This window comes from Pangasianodon hypophthalmus, chromosome 4 (assembly GCF_027358585.1).
Source record: "Pangasianodon hypophthalmus isolate fPanHyp1 chromosome 4, fPanHyp1.pri, whole genome shotgun sequence".
Classification (NCBI taxonomy): Eukaryota; Metazoa; Chordata; class Actinopteri; order Siluriformes; family Pangasiidae; genus Pangasianodon; species Pangasianodon hypophthalmus.
Window position 1 is genome coordinate 32,369,911 of NC_069713.1, and position 13,221 is coordinate 32,383,131.

The 13,221-nt window shown below is 38.1% G+C and overlaps 1 protein-coding gene across 2 annotated transcripts in view; it reads right to left on the reverse strand.

Moving 5' to 3' along the window:
- carmil3 (capping protein regulator and myosin 1 linker 3) overlaps positions 1-13,221 on the reverse strand; it is a 54,337-nt gene that overhangs the window by 30,914 nt on the left and 10,202 nt on the right. For both annotated transcript variants that reach the window (XM_034304133.2, XM_026937088.3), the window contains exons 3-10: positions 9,356-9,406; positions 9,197-9,256; positions 8,981-9,102; positions 7,915-8,009; positions 7,558-7,628; positions 7,378-7,451; positions 1,331-1,406; positions 96-184 (exon numbers count right to left, since the gene is read on the reverse strand). In XM_034304133.2, the coding sequence (XP_034160024.1) occupies positions 96-184; positions 1,331-1,406; positions 7,378-7,451; positions 7,558-7,628; positions 7,915-8,009; positions 8,981-9,102; positions 9,197-9,256; positions 9,356-9,406 (638 nt within the window). The remainder of the gene's footprint in view (positions 1-95; positions 185-1,330; positions 1,407-7,377; positions 7,452-7,557; positions 7,629-7,914; positions 8,010-8,980; positions 9,103-9,196; positions 9,257-9,355; positions 9,407-13,221) is intronic.

A 13,221-nucleotide genomic window follows, 5' to 3' on the forward strand; every position in this document is an offset into this window, starting at 1 on the left:
GACAGAGAGAGAGAGAGAGAAAGACAGAGAGAAAGAGAGAGAGAGAAAGACAGAGAGAGAGAGAGAGAGAGAGAGAGAGAGAGAGAGTATCTCACGCTTTAAGGCCGACGTTCTCCAGAGTGAGTTCTTCCAGACTGCTGGACTTACTGACAGTGTGGAGGACCTGCTCCACTACCTCTGAGCTCTGTAAACACACACACACACACACACACAATTATATTAAAATCTTCATGGCTCCATTGACCTAAAAAGTCTTTTCTTTTTCACAGAAATGTAAAAACGTAAGAGTATAAGTATTCAATTTCAATAAAGTAAAAATATAAATACACCAAAACAGTACTTCAGTATAGAGTAATAAAGAACAAGTTCTCAAGTATTTTCCAATCCTGGGCATAATACTGCTAAATCTAAAATCTCATTATTACAACTTACTAAACGCTATACGTTTGTTTTCCTCTGCAAGATTTGTGTACCGTTATCGTAAATCACACCGTCGGAGCAAATTATTCCACTTGCATTGTTTCCACTGTGTATTTCAGGTAGAAACTCATGATTTACATCAAAAACAGACTATGGAGTTTGGAAGCTGATCAAAATAGCTGAAATTTCATCTATTTGGATTGTATACATGTCCCATTAAATAAAACTTTTTTTCTGTGATGTATTTAATAAAAGAACATTTTTGTCAGGTTTTCTTTGTTGTTGTGAATTTACTAAAGGAAAGATGTGCCTTTAAAAACATAACATTCGAAATTACAGCGTATTTAAAAAAAATATAATAATAATCAGAACCTTAAATACAAATCTCAAAAATTCAAATAAAAAAAAAGTAGACGTTATGAAAATTAGGTGAAAGATGAAGCAACCCAAAGAGTCGTCCAACAAATAAAAAGAATTTTTTTAAAATGTTCTTAATCAAATAGCTAGTTTTGTGCACTCGCTCTAGCTAGTTCAAGCTGTTCTTTTGTACTTTTGAGATTTGAATTTTTGAGATTCAAAACCGTAACCTGTAATTTCAAACATGTTATATTTTGAAAAGCTAGAATTACACATAGCATGTTGGCAAAAGTGTAAATTTATTAAAGAAACAACAGAAAAAAAATATTTTTAGTATAAAGTGCATACAATATATACATAAAGTATATGTGAAATTCATATTCGAATACTTTTGTCAGCTTCAATCTTCAACATAAAAAAAATTCAAGTTGGATCTGATCATTTGGGCCTAATATCTCAGATTTCTGTAGATGTATGTGGACCCTGATAACTAATGAGCGACCCAGTAGTATATTCCCAATGCATCTGTAAGCGTGAACACAGAGATATTTACTAAGCGCATGTCTTTGCAGTAGAGCTTGGTGAACCATGTATTGTACGCCATCGACGCCACGATGACTGCAAGGTCTCTGCAAAACACACACAAGAGAAATACAATGAGACAGAGGGGAAAAAAAGAAGCACTCTTCTCAAAAAAGCCTGTTAGCCAATCTTTTCCTTCACAAGTGAATCCTGAGACAAACTTCCAGAGACAGAAATAGTACAAAGTGACACATTCAGCAGGAAATGCTCACTCTGTGAGACAGAAGCTAAGAGAGGAAGAGAAGATCGATGGGGAAAGCGATGCCAGGGCAGCACGCTACTCAGAACCGCGTGTCTGTGATATGGCTTTTAATCCTGGCTGTGAGCCTGAAACCATTTTACTTCCTATTCCTCCTTCAAGAAAGGGGCAGAGCTGCGGAAAGAGAGAGAAGTCCACGTCTTTTATCAAAGCAAAGCTCATGACTGTGCTCTCAGACGGGACTTCGTCATATAACCAGGAGGAAAAGTCGGATTAATTCATCTTCATTCTCATGCACATATTATCTCTAAAGCTGTAGCAATGAACAGCCTTCCACTGGAATCCAAACTCTCTCACACACACACACACACACACACACACACAGTACCACTTTCTATGATGCCCATAAATCATAAATCATTAAAAATGTGCTTAGAAGTCTTTCTACGTTGTTAATGATTCCTTGTAGGCATTTTATTAACTCTAATAATCCCTCATAAAGCTCTAGTTATGTAATTACGTCCTAATGCAATTCCATTATAATACAGTTTTTATTTTAAAAAAAATCTATCAAGCCCATATTTATAAATCTATAAATAAGATTTTAAAAAGTGCTTAGGATTCTTTCTAAACTCTAATAATGCCTCATAAAGCTTTAATAATGTGCTATAAATAATCCCACTCTTATTCAACCTCAATAGCAAGAAAACCATTAATAAAACATTATCTCTGTGCTATTTCAGCTTTTTATAAACTCTAATAATGCCTCATAAAGCTCTAATAATATGCTATGAGTAATAGCAACAAAACAGCAACTATGAAGCCCATATACATGAGTCATTATAACTGCACTTAGAAGTCTTTCTAAGCTGGCAATGACTCCTTGCAGGCAATTTTATAAACTTAAACAAATAATAATGCCTCATTAAGCTCTAATAATGCATTATAAGTAATTCTACTGTTATCCAAACTCAATAGCAAGAAAGGAAATATCAACGATGAAACCCATATTCGTAAATATTAAAAATATTAAAAATAAAAATTATAACTCTGCTTAGAATTCATTGCAAGTTGGTCATGATTCCAGGTAAGCATTTTTATAAACTCTAATAATGCCTCATAACCGTCTAATAATGTGGATTTCTATGTAAATCCGCTGTAATCCAAACTCAGGAAAAAAAAAAAAATATAACCAAACAGTAACAAGAAATTATTTCAAGCGCATTATCAGAGCTTCATGAAGCATTATTACACTTTATAAAATGGTTACAAGCAATCATAAGCACAGTTTTAATGATTATTTATAAATATGGGCTGAATATGATCGAAAGTGTCCCAAAAACTCCATCCTTGAAAATATACTTTTTTTGTTTGCATAAGTGTTTGCCACATTTTGTAGTGTTATAATCTGGAGCATTATATGTCATGAATCTACACAAAACAGCCTATGATATGGATATAGCTTACATAATCACTGTGTATAAAGCAGATTTGATTGGCTGAGATGTGACTGAAGTCTGGTTCTGAGAACTAAAAGCAACTTGAAAAGCCGTCTGATTTGTGGCCTTGTTTTTTTTTTTTTTTCTTTTTTCTTTGAGCAGCGATTTCAAAATGCACATCACACATCTCTGACAATACCATATTGGAGCTTCACTTCCTGCAACAAGGCTCTTGGCAAGGCTCTATAACTTTCTTTCTTTCTTGGTAGAAAACAGAACAGATAGAATAAATCATATCACGACAGAGATAAATAGCAAAAACTTTAGCACTGGGCATAGAAATGCCAGCTATAAAATTTATTGATATTGATCTCAAAAACAGGTTATGTTTATAAGCAAAATTGTCATGGCAACTATCCATGGCACACCCTCCAACTTCAGAATCCGTGCTGTGGACAGCTCTTTTCGTGTCTATGGAGCCTCACTGGTTAAAAACAAACATAAAATTATTACTATTGTTATTATTACACTTAAATGATCTCATTCTCTCTCATGGTCAGTCACGGATTCTCAGCACGTCCTGTCATTGGTGTGTTACCTGATTGTGTTCACCTGTTCCGTGTTTTGGTCTTAAATTAAGCCTCGTTTCCTTGATTCTTGTTCCACGATTTCCTGCTTTTCACCCTCTCCTGTTTCCCTCGTTTTCGTCTACGGACTATCCTAGTTTATTCCTGCCTTCCTGTGTACTGACCCACGTTACAGACTACGCTTATAAGACATGACTACCTCTTGATTTAAGATTGCCACTCAAACCTGGTGACTGAAAACAAGTCCTATTCCTCCTCACAGCTGATTCTCAGGTCGTTTTCTACAAAATAATGGACCAGCTGTCTAATCTTCTATCCACCTCCTTCCCACTACAATTTCACTGTTGTAATATGGCACGTTTCTAATAAAAATTAGCCCATGTTCATATCTTTTCACATCTTCCCCTTTTCTGTCTAATTGTAAGTCATCATACGAGTGTCAGTCTCCAAATAGATGGTACTTCCTGTTTTGTTTTGGGGGTTTTTTTCCAGAAAATGTAATAGGTGTCAGTTTCTGTGACCAAGGTGTCAAGATTAGGGGCTATTTCTACACAACTGGAGGCGTATGCAAATCACACAGGAAGTGAAACTATCTGACGTTAACTGCAGGCTGAGACAGGAGGAAGAACCTGACACTGTTTGGCTAAGGCTACTGCTGAGAATAACATGCCGTCATTCGTGCCAGACAGGAAGTCAGCAGAGAGGTTCATTGGCTGTAATAAGAGCTTCGGTACGTGTGAATGCTCTCGTAACCTCAGATATTCTTCACTGCATTCTTCTTAGTAGTGGTCAGCAAAAAGAAGCCAACATCATCTCTTCTGCCAATGTATAGAAAATCTCCCCTCTCTGTATGTGATCACATTGGAATGAAAATTACAGCTACAGGTCATGCAATACATATTCACTGGTGTAGTTTATGGTTCGTGGGATGTGCGGCGTGGTTGTGTGGTGGGTAGTGTTGCTGCTTCACACCTCACAGGTTTACAGTTTGATCTTGAGATCAGGTTAGTGTCTATGAGTTGCATTGCATGTTCTTTCCATGTGTATGTGGGTTTCCTCTGGGTTTTCCGGTTTCCTCCCACCTCCTAAAAATACAGTGGTAGATTGATGACTGGTTACTCTAAATTGCCCCGGTGCCCCTCCAGAGCACATTCTCGCCCCATACCCGGGACAGGCTCCGGATCCACTGCAAACCTTGACCAGGATATAGCTCTTACTAAAGATTACTGAATGAATGAACATCTTTGGTATCCAAATTAGATGCAAGTTGGGCTAATGAGATAGCCAGCTACCAAATCTAGAACAGTTGGCAAGAATAACCAAATACTTCAAATCCCAAATCATCCCAAAAGTACATGTAGGACTTGAATTAATACTCATAAATGAGTTATAATTGGAAGATCACTAGATGAATACCATCAATGCCAGAACCATTCACTGCCATAATTAAATTGGAAGAAAAAAGAAAGCGTCCGAGAACTTTCTACAAAGCATAATCTCCTCTGGTGCTTCTCCTCTGGTGTTTCTCCTCTGGTGTTTCTCCTCTGGTGTTTCTCCTCTGGTGCTTCTCCTCTGGTGTTTCTCCTCTGGTGCTTCTCCTCTGGTGTTTCTCCTCTGGTGTTTCTCCTCTGGTGTTTCTCCTCTGGTGTTTCTCCTCTGGTGTTTCTTTCTAAACTACTGCAAACTTGTACCTTAATAGAAGATTCCTTTTAGTCAATATTCCTATTCATGTTAGTGTGCTGTCACACACTAGTTTTCATCATGTTCCCCAACTCACTTGGCAGAGAAAGCTAATCACCGAGCCATGGGATGCAGCTGTTATTTGAACCTAGCTCCAGGGAAATACATCAGAGAACCACAGACCTTCACTCAGTTTGCGTGGGAGCTCCGCATTTTAACACCCGCAAACTCTGGTATGAATTATCACTCATAAATACGCCAAAAGAGCTTCTTTTGCCACCACTTTAAAAATGGCAGAGGAGATAATCGACATCTGTAGTTACGTTGGTATTTTGAATTCTCAGATATTAACTGAGAACTCTCAAAGCCCCGCCTCCTTCCGCCATCTTACATTAGTAATCTTTTAGCTGGTGCTCTCATCTCAACCCAGTTTTCCCGCTTGAAAGATGCGGCGACGCGGCGCCCTCGCTTTCTGTTAAACTAAATGAAGAAGGTTTTGAGTTCATTAATGTGAAATAAAACCCATAACTGTATATTTGACATAGCTAACATTAGATAAGTATACAATTCACACCAGTTAACTATGTTTATTAGAGAAGCAGAGAAATATCGTCCAAGGAAAACGGTCAGAAAAGATTTTGGTTTTCGGCCAAATGAGAAAAACGATGGAAATGATTAAACAGACCTACAATGAAGTATCAAATCCAACACTTTACAAAGAATTGTAATGATAATGATAATTAGAAAGTGATTCAAAGTGTTGTTTGCTGTCTTGCGCCAAGAACTGCTGAAGTGTCCAAACAATTTGGGCAGCAGATCAACAGTGAAAACGTCATCAGCGAGGAACCATTTCACAGTTTCTATGAAGGAAGAGCATCGTATTGTTTACTCTTTTTTTACTTTTACCCTGACCTTCCCTTCACGAGACCACTCACTATTCCTCTTTGGGGATGGCAGGGCTGGAAATGTAGACAAATCCAGACTAATGACTGTATATACAGTATGAATGAACAAAATAATGCCATTGACTTCCATTGTACAGCTTTGAAGCCTATTTGGTTGAAATATTGATGAGTAATAAATATTGATGAGTTGCCATTGCTCTCCATGATTTTTCATCTAGCTCTGACTCCTGCAGTCAGTTACCCATCTGAATGGAAAAATGCTCTTTTATGCTTCACTCATTCTGTCGGTGGAACTCGTTTAAAAAAGAGTGTATCATGGGCACAAACTCATTAAACCAGACAGCTGAAGACTGGAAAAAGACCGGGTGATTTTTTTTACTAATCTTCAACTGTCCAGTTTTGGAGAGTCTGTGCCCATGATAGCCTCAGATTCCTGACAGGAGAGGAACCTGATGTGGTCTTCTGCTGTTGCAGCTCATCCAAATCAAGGTTTGATGTGTTGTGCGTTCTGAGATGCTTTTCTGCTCACCACGGTTGTAAAGAGTGATTATTTTTAAGAGTTTACTATAGACTTCCTGTCTGGCAGCTCAGACCAGTCTGGTCATTCTCCTCTGATCTCTCTGATCAACAAGGTGTTTCAGCTGCAGAAACTCCCCACACAGGATGTTTTTTTGTTTTTAGCACCATCCTGTATAAACTCTAGAGAGAACTCTGTTCTGTGTGTGAAAATCCCAGGAGATCAGCAGTTTCTGAAATATTCAAACCAGCACATCTGGCACCAACATCCATGCCACGGTTAAAGTCACAGAGATCACACTTTTTCTTCATTCTGATGTTTGATGTTCAAAGATGTTCAGATATTCACCTACGTATACAGTCATTGTTTCAGGCAAAAAGAAATGAAATGAAAAGAGAGAAACATATATATGAAATATGGGCCATCAAAAATTTTAGAGCTTTCCTTTTTTTATTGTCCTTCTCTTCAGGGGACAATACGGATTTTGTTAGCAGTATAGAACGTTACAGTTTTTTGGACTGTTAAAACAACCCCTAAGAGAGGCAGCGAATAAAAAGAGAGAAAAAAAAATACACAGAAAGTAGTAGTGTGTCATCAATGTGTGTAGATGGAGCAGGAATTGATGTGTTGTGTTGTTGCAGTGGGTTACTATAAAAACACAAGTGACTTTTTTTTAAATAGTTTACTCTACCTGCTCTCTAGGTGAGCGAAGTCCAACAGATTAAGCTCCCTATTGTCCTGGGAGTGATATATAGTGTCCACATCCTTTAAAGTGAAGGACAGAAAAAGATTTCGATTTATTCAGATTTCAAAATTTCAAAGAAACCTTTTTAAGTGAACACAGAGATATCACGTGACCTTCACATCTTACCCACTGCACTTCCTCTTTGCAGCTAATGCCGTTGTAGTCACACAGCGCAGCGTAGGTCTCCGAGAAGCCACCTGAAAGAGTCCAGAGTGTGTGAAATGAGCTCCAACAGCACTCTCACTATACACTGTGAAGTTATAGATTGTCATTTTCTCACCAGTGCTCATAAAGACACAGAATAAAGAATGAAATGCTGACTTCAGTTCAAAAGGAAGTAACAAACGAGAGAAAATTAGATGCTAAATATAGGACTTTGTGAACAACAATTTAGAACAAATAACATATGCAGAACAAATTAGCCATAATGAAGAAGGCATGTTAACTGGTCATTATCTCTCCGTGAGTGGGGGTTTTCCTCACCACAAGCTCTCTGAGCCTCCACTGATGTTTCAGAGCTTGGAGAATATTTCTGTCCCCCATCAGAAACCTCACCATCTGCTTGAAAGATAGAGGGACTGAAAGAGAGAAAGAGCGACGTCAGAGATTTCAGATGTTATTTTTAATGCAGCAATGTGCGCAATATCAACACACCAATTCAGCCTTGAAAGTGTGAAAAACTACAGTAGCTCGTGCTGTGAATAGGAGTAATGCACTTGGGAAAGGAGAAGCTAATGTATCGAACAAAATCAATTACCATGCACTTGCGCTGTAAAAGTGAGGAAGAACAGCTTAACCATCTGCTCTTATTCAGAGGCTGTGACTCATTCCAAAAGTCCAAGAGTCCAAAACCTACGCCAGTATTTGTACGGGGAAAGTTACACGTATTCAGAGTCGGGTTAACGCGCCGGCTTTCTGAGCTCCACACTGAGATTATGCAAATAATTTGTGTGGATTTCACACCTCTGAGGTTGCTACTTTTTTTATTGTCAGGGGATAGAAAATGTGGACTGAAGAATCAGATAACTTTTTTTTTTTTGCTATCACGTGTAATACAATGATGTAACCTAAAAGAAAGAGACATCATAATCATAACGTGTCTGCGTAATGCAATGCTTTTATTTCCCTTTTTTGAGTTGCCCACTTAATAATGCCACATTAATTCGATGTGCTCTCCTGTAAAAAAACAAAAAAAACAAACAAACAACAGTGCCCACAGTTTGAAGGATAAGCTGACTAAGCACTCATCCGCTACACTCAAGCCGATATCATGCAAGCAAAATGGGGAAGTCATGCTAAGACATGCCTCTCTGTCAGGTAAACTCCGCCCCTTATAGCTGTCTGAATAGATACAGCTCATAAAGAAGTACGTTAGACATAAAAAATGTGAACTTTGCTAAGAATTAATCGAGGATACAAGTATTATGTGAATGATGTCAGGATAAGTGGTTCTGCTATGTTGCCATTTGGTAAAAAGGTTTCAAATGATAGCACTCCCACATGCGGAAGGTAAAGAAACTCCTACTTTTTTTTTTTGTGGAAAACTTACACGCAGATGGAGCTGTTGAAGATGCGCAAGAGAGTGAAGTTGATGTGGCTGAGCAGCTGATCCATGTGGTCACTCGACTGTAGCCTGAAGACGTAGGTGGATTTGTCTGTCTCTATGACGACCTGAGAGAAAGAGACGCACAAAGCCAGAAAGAGTTAGTTTCTAAAGAGAAACACAGAAACGTAAAACGTGTTAGAGTTGCAGAATGGCCCTCACCTGGTTCTCTGGATGAGGGCTTATAGAACGAATCTCCAGGTAGTTAAACGTTTGCTCCACCTAAAAGCACAATAAACATGAACGTACTTGAATGTACTGTACACCGTGTTGAACGTTACTCAGAGGGAAGTGTATAGAGTGTTACATATGCTACTGCACCTTGGTTGGTAATTTTGGAGCCATGAGGTAAAGCCGCCATGTCGCCAACACCTGAAACATTCACAATAAACACATTTAACAGTCAGTTTATCATTGTAACCTTGGTAACCTTGTAACCTTGGTAACTATGTTAATATAGAATGATGTTAGAAGTGTTACATATGTAAGGAATAAAGTGTCCTTATATATTTTATGTGTTTTATTCCTCTTACATCACAGCAAATTTGGCAAAATTTGTTTTCGTGTTTATGCATTTATAGCTACATTTGATATTGTCCGTAAATAAACGAGCTACTTCCTGTTATCGCTTTGGTTAGCGCAGCTATAACCAATCCTTTTCTCATCCGCTTCTTTTTTTTCCCCTCTCTCTCTCATGAAGTTAGTAAGACAAAAATATCCAGCTTGTCATGTTACTGACAAACCAGCAAGCACAAAGTCCTCTGTCCTGAACTTACAGCTTTACTTTTGACTGTTACAAAGCTTTGACACTGGAGACTCCTTCCTTAAATGTGAAATAAAGAAAACATTCACCATATTTTTAAATTAGTTTATTATTAAGCATAGATTTTTATGAATTAGCACGAGAACGCGTGCATTCATGTAAAGGCTTTTAGTTGGAACACTTTCTGACCAATCAGATTCAAGAACCCAACAGCACTGTTGTTATACAGTATATAATGCGAGTAATATAAGAGTTTATTATATTTCAAACACTCTGCTTACATTTTTTTTTCAGAGTTAAATGCTATGTAAAAGGTTTGATGATCAAAAGACACTTCCACCTTTATGGTAATAAAAACCCCAGAAGATTAATATGGGTCTCTGAGAAAGCGACTGAGTCAGATCTACACATAAATTAAGAATAGTCCAAATTACCTTGTCAGTGCAAGGTGTCTATTAAAAAAAAAAGGTTTTAATTAACTAGGCTTAATTAACATCCTGAACACCAGCCAAAAGTAATGCTTATCTCTGGATTTATGTTGGTAAGATCTGCTGCTGAAGCTGTTTAAGCCTGACTCTATTTCTGGATCATATTCCTACACCATGCAGCAAACGGAGTGTTTATCAGCCAATATACAATTATCCTTACAACAATATTGAATGCTTTTTAATATCATGAGAGTTAAAATGTCATGAGAATTCCAAAACGCTGTCTATTACCATGGATTATTTATGCATTGTATATTCCAAAATCAATTTCATCTGTCCTCACCAGAAAAACATTACGGGCATTGCAGTGCACGATATGGATAAATAATTAAACCATATCATCGTAGTTATGACATGAAATAAAAAAAGATCATCATAAAAAAATCATGCCATGCTAAAATTCTCAGATATAAACAGCATTCCCGGATAGAGATCCCTGGATTCCCTGGATAGACTCCGGATTCAGCGTGACCCTGAGCAGGATAAAGCACTTACTGAAGAATATCTAACCATCGTTTAAAGTTCGCAAATGTTTTATGGACGTCGATTAGCAAATGGCGGCACTATTTGTGTTTTAATTTGATAGTGATGTGAATGTGAATGTGTGTGTGTGTGTGTGTGTGTGACTGCGAATTAGAGAGACAGCACAGGATGGTGAAAACACAGGCTACGGGGAAGAAAAACCCGTCTCAGGGATGCATGCAAAAATGATTTCAGCTGATTTTCGCCTATTCATCTCATACACTCATCAGCAGAAGTCTAAACTTCTGCACTCAACCTCCCTCGTTCCTCCTTTTCCTTTCTCCACACAAGCGTGCTTCTTCTGTACTTCCTTCTTCTACTCACTCTGAAAGACGCCATGTTCTTTTTTCTTTTTTTTCCCCCATTATATTCTTCTACTGATCTTTCCTCTGCAGCGTCACACTTTTCCTACACCTGATCCTCTTCTTTCCCTTTCCTTCCACGCTTCGTCACACAGATATAAGGAGTAAAGTGAAAAAGATTTCTTATGGCAGAAACTCTTCAGAAAAATCCCTGAAACAATCATTAGATCTGAAAAGATCTACTGTCTACTGTTAGAGGTTCTATACAAATAAAACAGAATTATTTGAAGATATTATTTACAGCAACATTTAAACATTTAGATTCAGTCTTTCATAGTGCTTTGCGTTTTATCTATATATTATGAGAGACAATATCTGTGCATCACTGTACAGGAAGTTGGCTTGGTCTTTACTAATATTCATAGATATTTGCAGTTGCTTGTTTGTCTACACAGAGACTTTACTGGACAAAAATTACCTACAGATACTGTATATATCTATGACTTGATAGAATTTTACTGATTTGTTAGCATAAATGGAGATTCTACAAAATGTAAAATGTGCGATATAATACCCCACAAGATTGTGTTTTAGTTCCTTTATTGTTTTCCTCTTATATCCTTGGACATGTAACACGCAAATGTACTGTACATGGCATTCATGTCTACGCTGATTATAGATAATTATATATAATTATCTCTTTGGCGACATTCAGCAGTACAGCTATAACATTCTGGATAAATAGAGACTCCTTCCTCTTTTAAATTCGGGTAAAACTGAAATACTGACATAGGGTTCTAGTTCTGCTCATCATAAGCTTGATATGATGACAGGTCTGTGAAACCAGAACTACAATTAAGGGCCTCTGTGTAAACTTAGAAATCTGAATTTGATAACTTTACAGGATATTGCGAAACTCACTCATGCTTTCCTCACTTTAAATGCTGCTTTCCATCCCCTGCCAATTTCCAACCACCAGCCTGTTATCTCCTATCATGCGAAGGCTAACACGTGGTTCCTCTGAGACCACATCTTTTCAAACTGCTGCTCATGCTGCATCACAGCACAGAGTAACACATTTGGAGGAAAGCGCTATCCGCCCTCTTCTGCATACACGAGCTTGCAGACGCCCACGATTGGCTAGTGTCGCTGTGGTTACCAGGAGAGAGAGAATATTGGTTCATCACCACAGACGGCTGCGGCATCGTCGGGATTCGAACTCGGGATTTGAACTCGGGATTCGAAGTCAGGATTCAAGCCCCGCCCCCTTAAATAGCTTTTTTTTAATAAGCTTAAGCTTAAGTAACACCTCTAGTAGAATGTACAGAGTAAACTTCTTTAAATTGCCATTTTTGTAAAGAAAAAAACAAGCATCACAAATATTTTTGTAAACAGGCACTGAAACATTTCCTCTATGAGATCAAAACAATCAAAGTTCATATTCAATCATCCATGCAGCTATGCATACTGTAGCCTTCTCACCTATCCCCTTTCTCTCTTCATTCCTTCTCTGCCTTATTCATTTCTTCCTGCCATTTTGTGTTCTGCTCTGTCATTTCCAGCTCCTCCAGTCCTCCATCTAATGATTCAGTAATGGCTCCCCGGCGAGAGAAGAAGCCGCATGATGGAGACACGAGGAATCCGGTTAATAAAGACTTCAGCTTTCCCTTCTCTTTCTTTTACTCAATCTGTCTATTCATCTGCTCGTCAAAGCATGATTGTGGGATGGAGACAGTGGATGTAAAATTGGGTGTGTAAGTCTCACCGCTTAAGCCAACGAGTCCTGTCAGAGACAACAGAAAGACTAAAACACTCTCCAAAACTCTGTTATTGAGATTTTTCACCCTTGCCAAGACTTTGACAGGTCCAAAAAAAAACCTGGATGACAAAGTACAAGAGAGAAAGAGATCGAAGAAAACTGCCTCAGAAAACCTCGGTGCCTAAACAGACACATTAATTATTAATGTGCCATGTTGTGCTTGAAGTGATGTACTACAGTAGATCTGTACACAGCTGCATAAAACAAAAGCATAAGGAGCACTGACGCACAGAAACTGCAGGTGATTGCACAGAAATGTATGAATGCAGTCATTTAATAATTTTGCAATATTG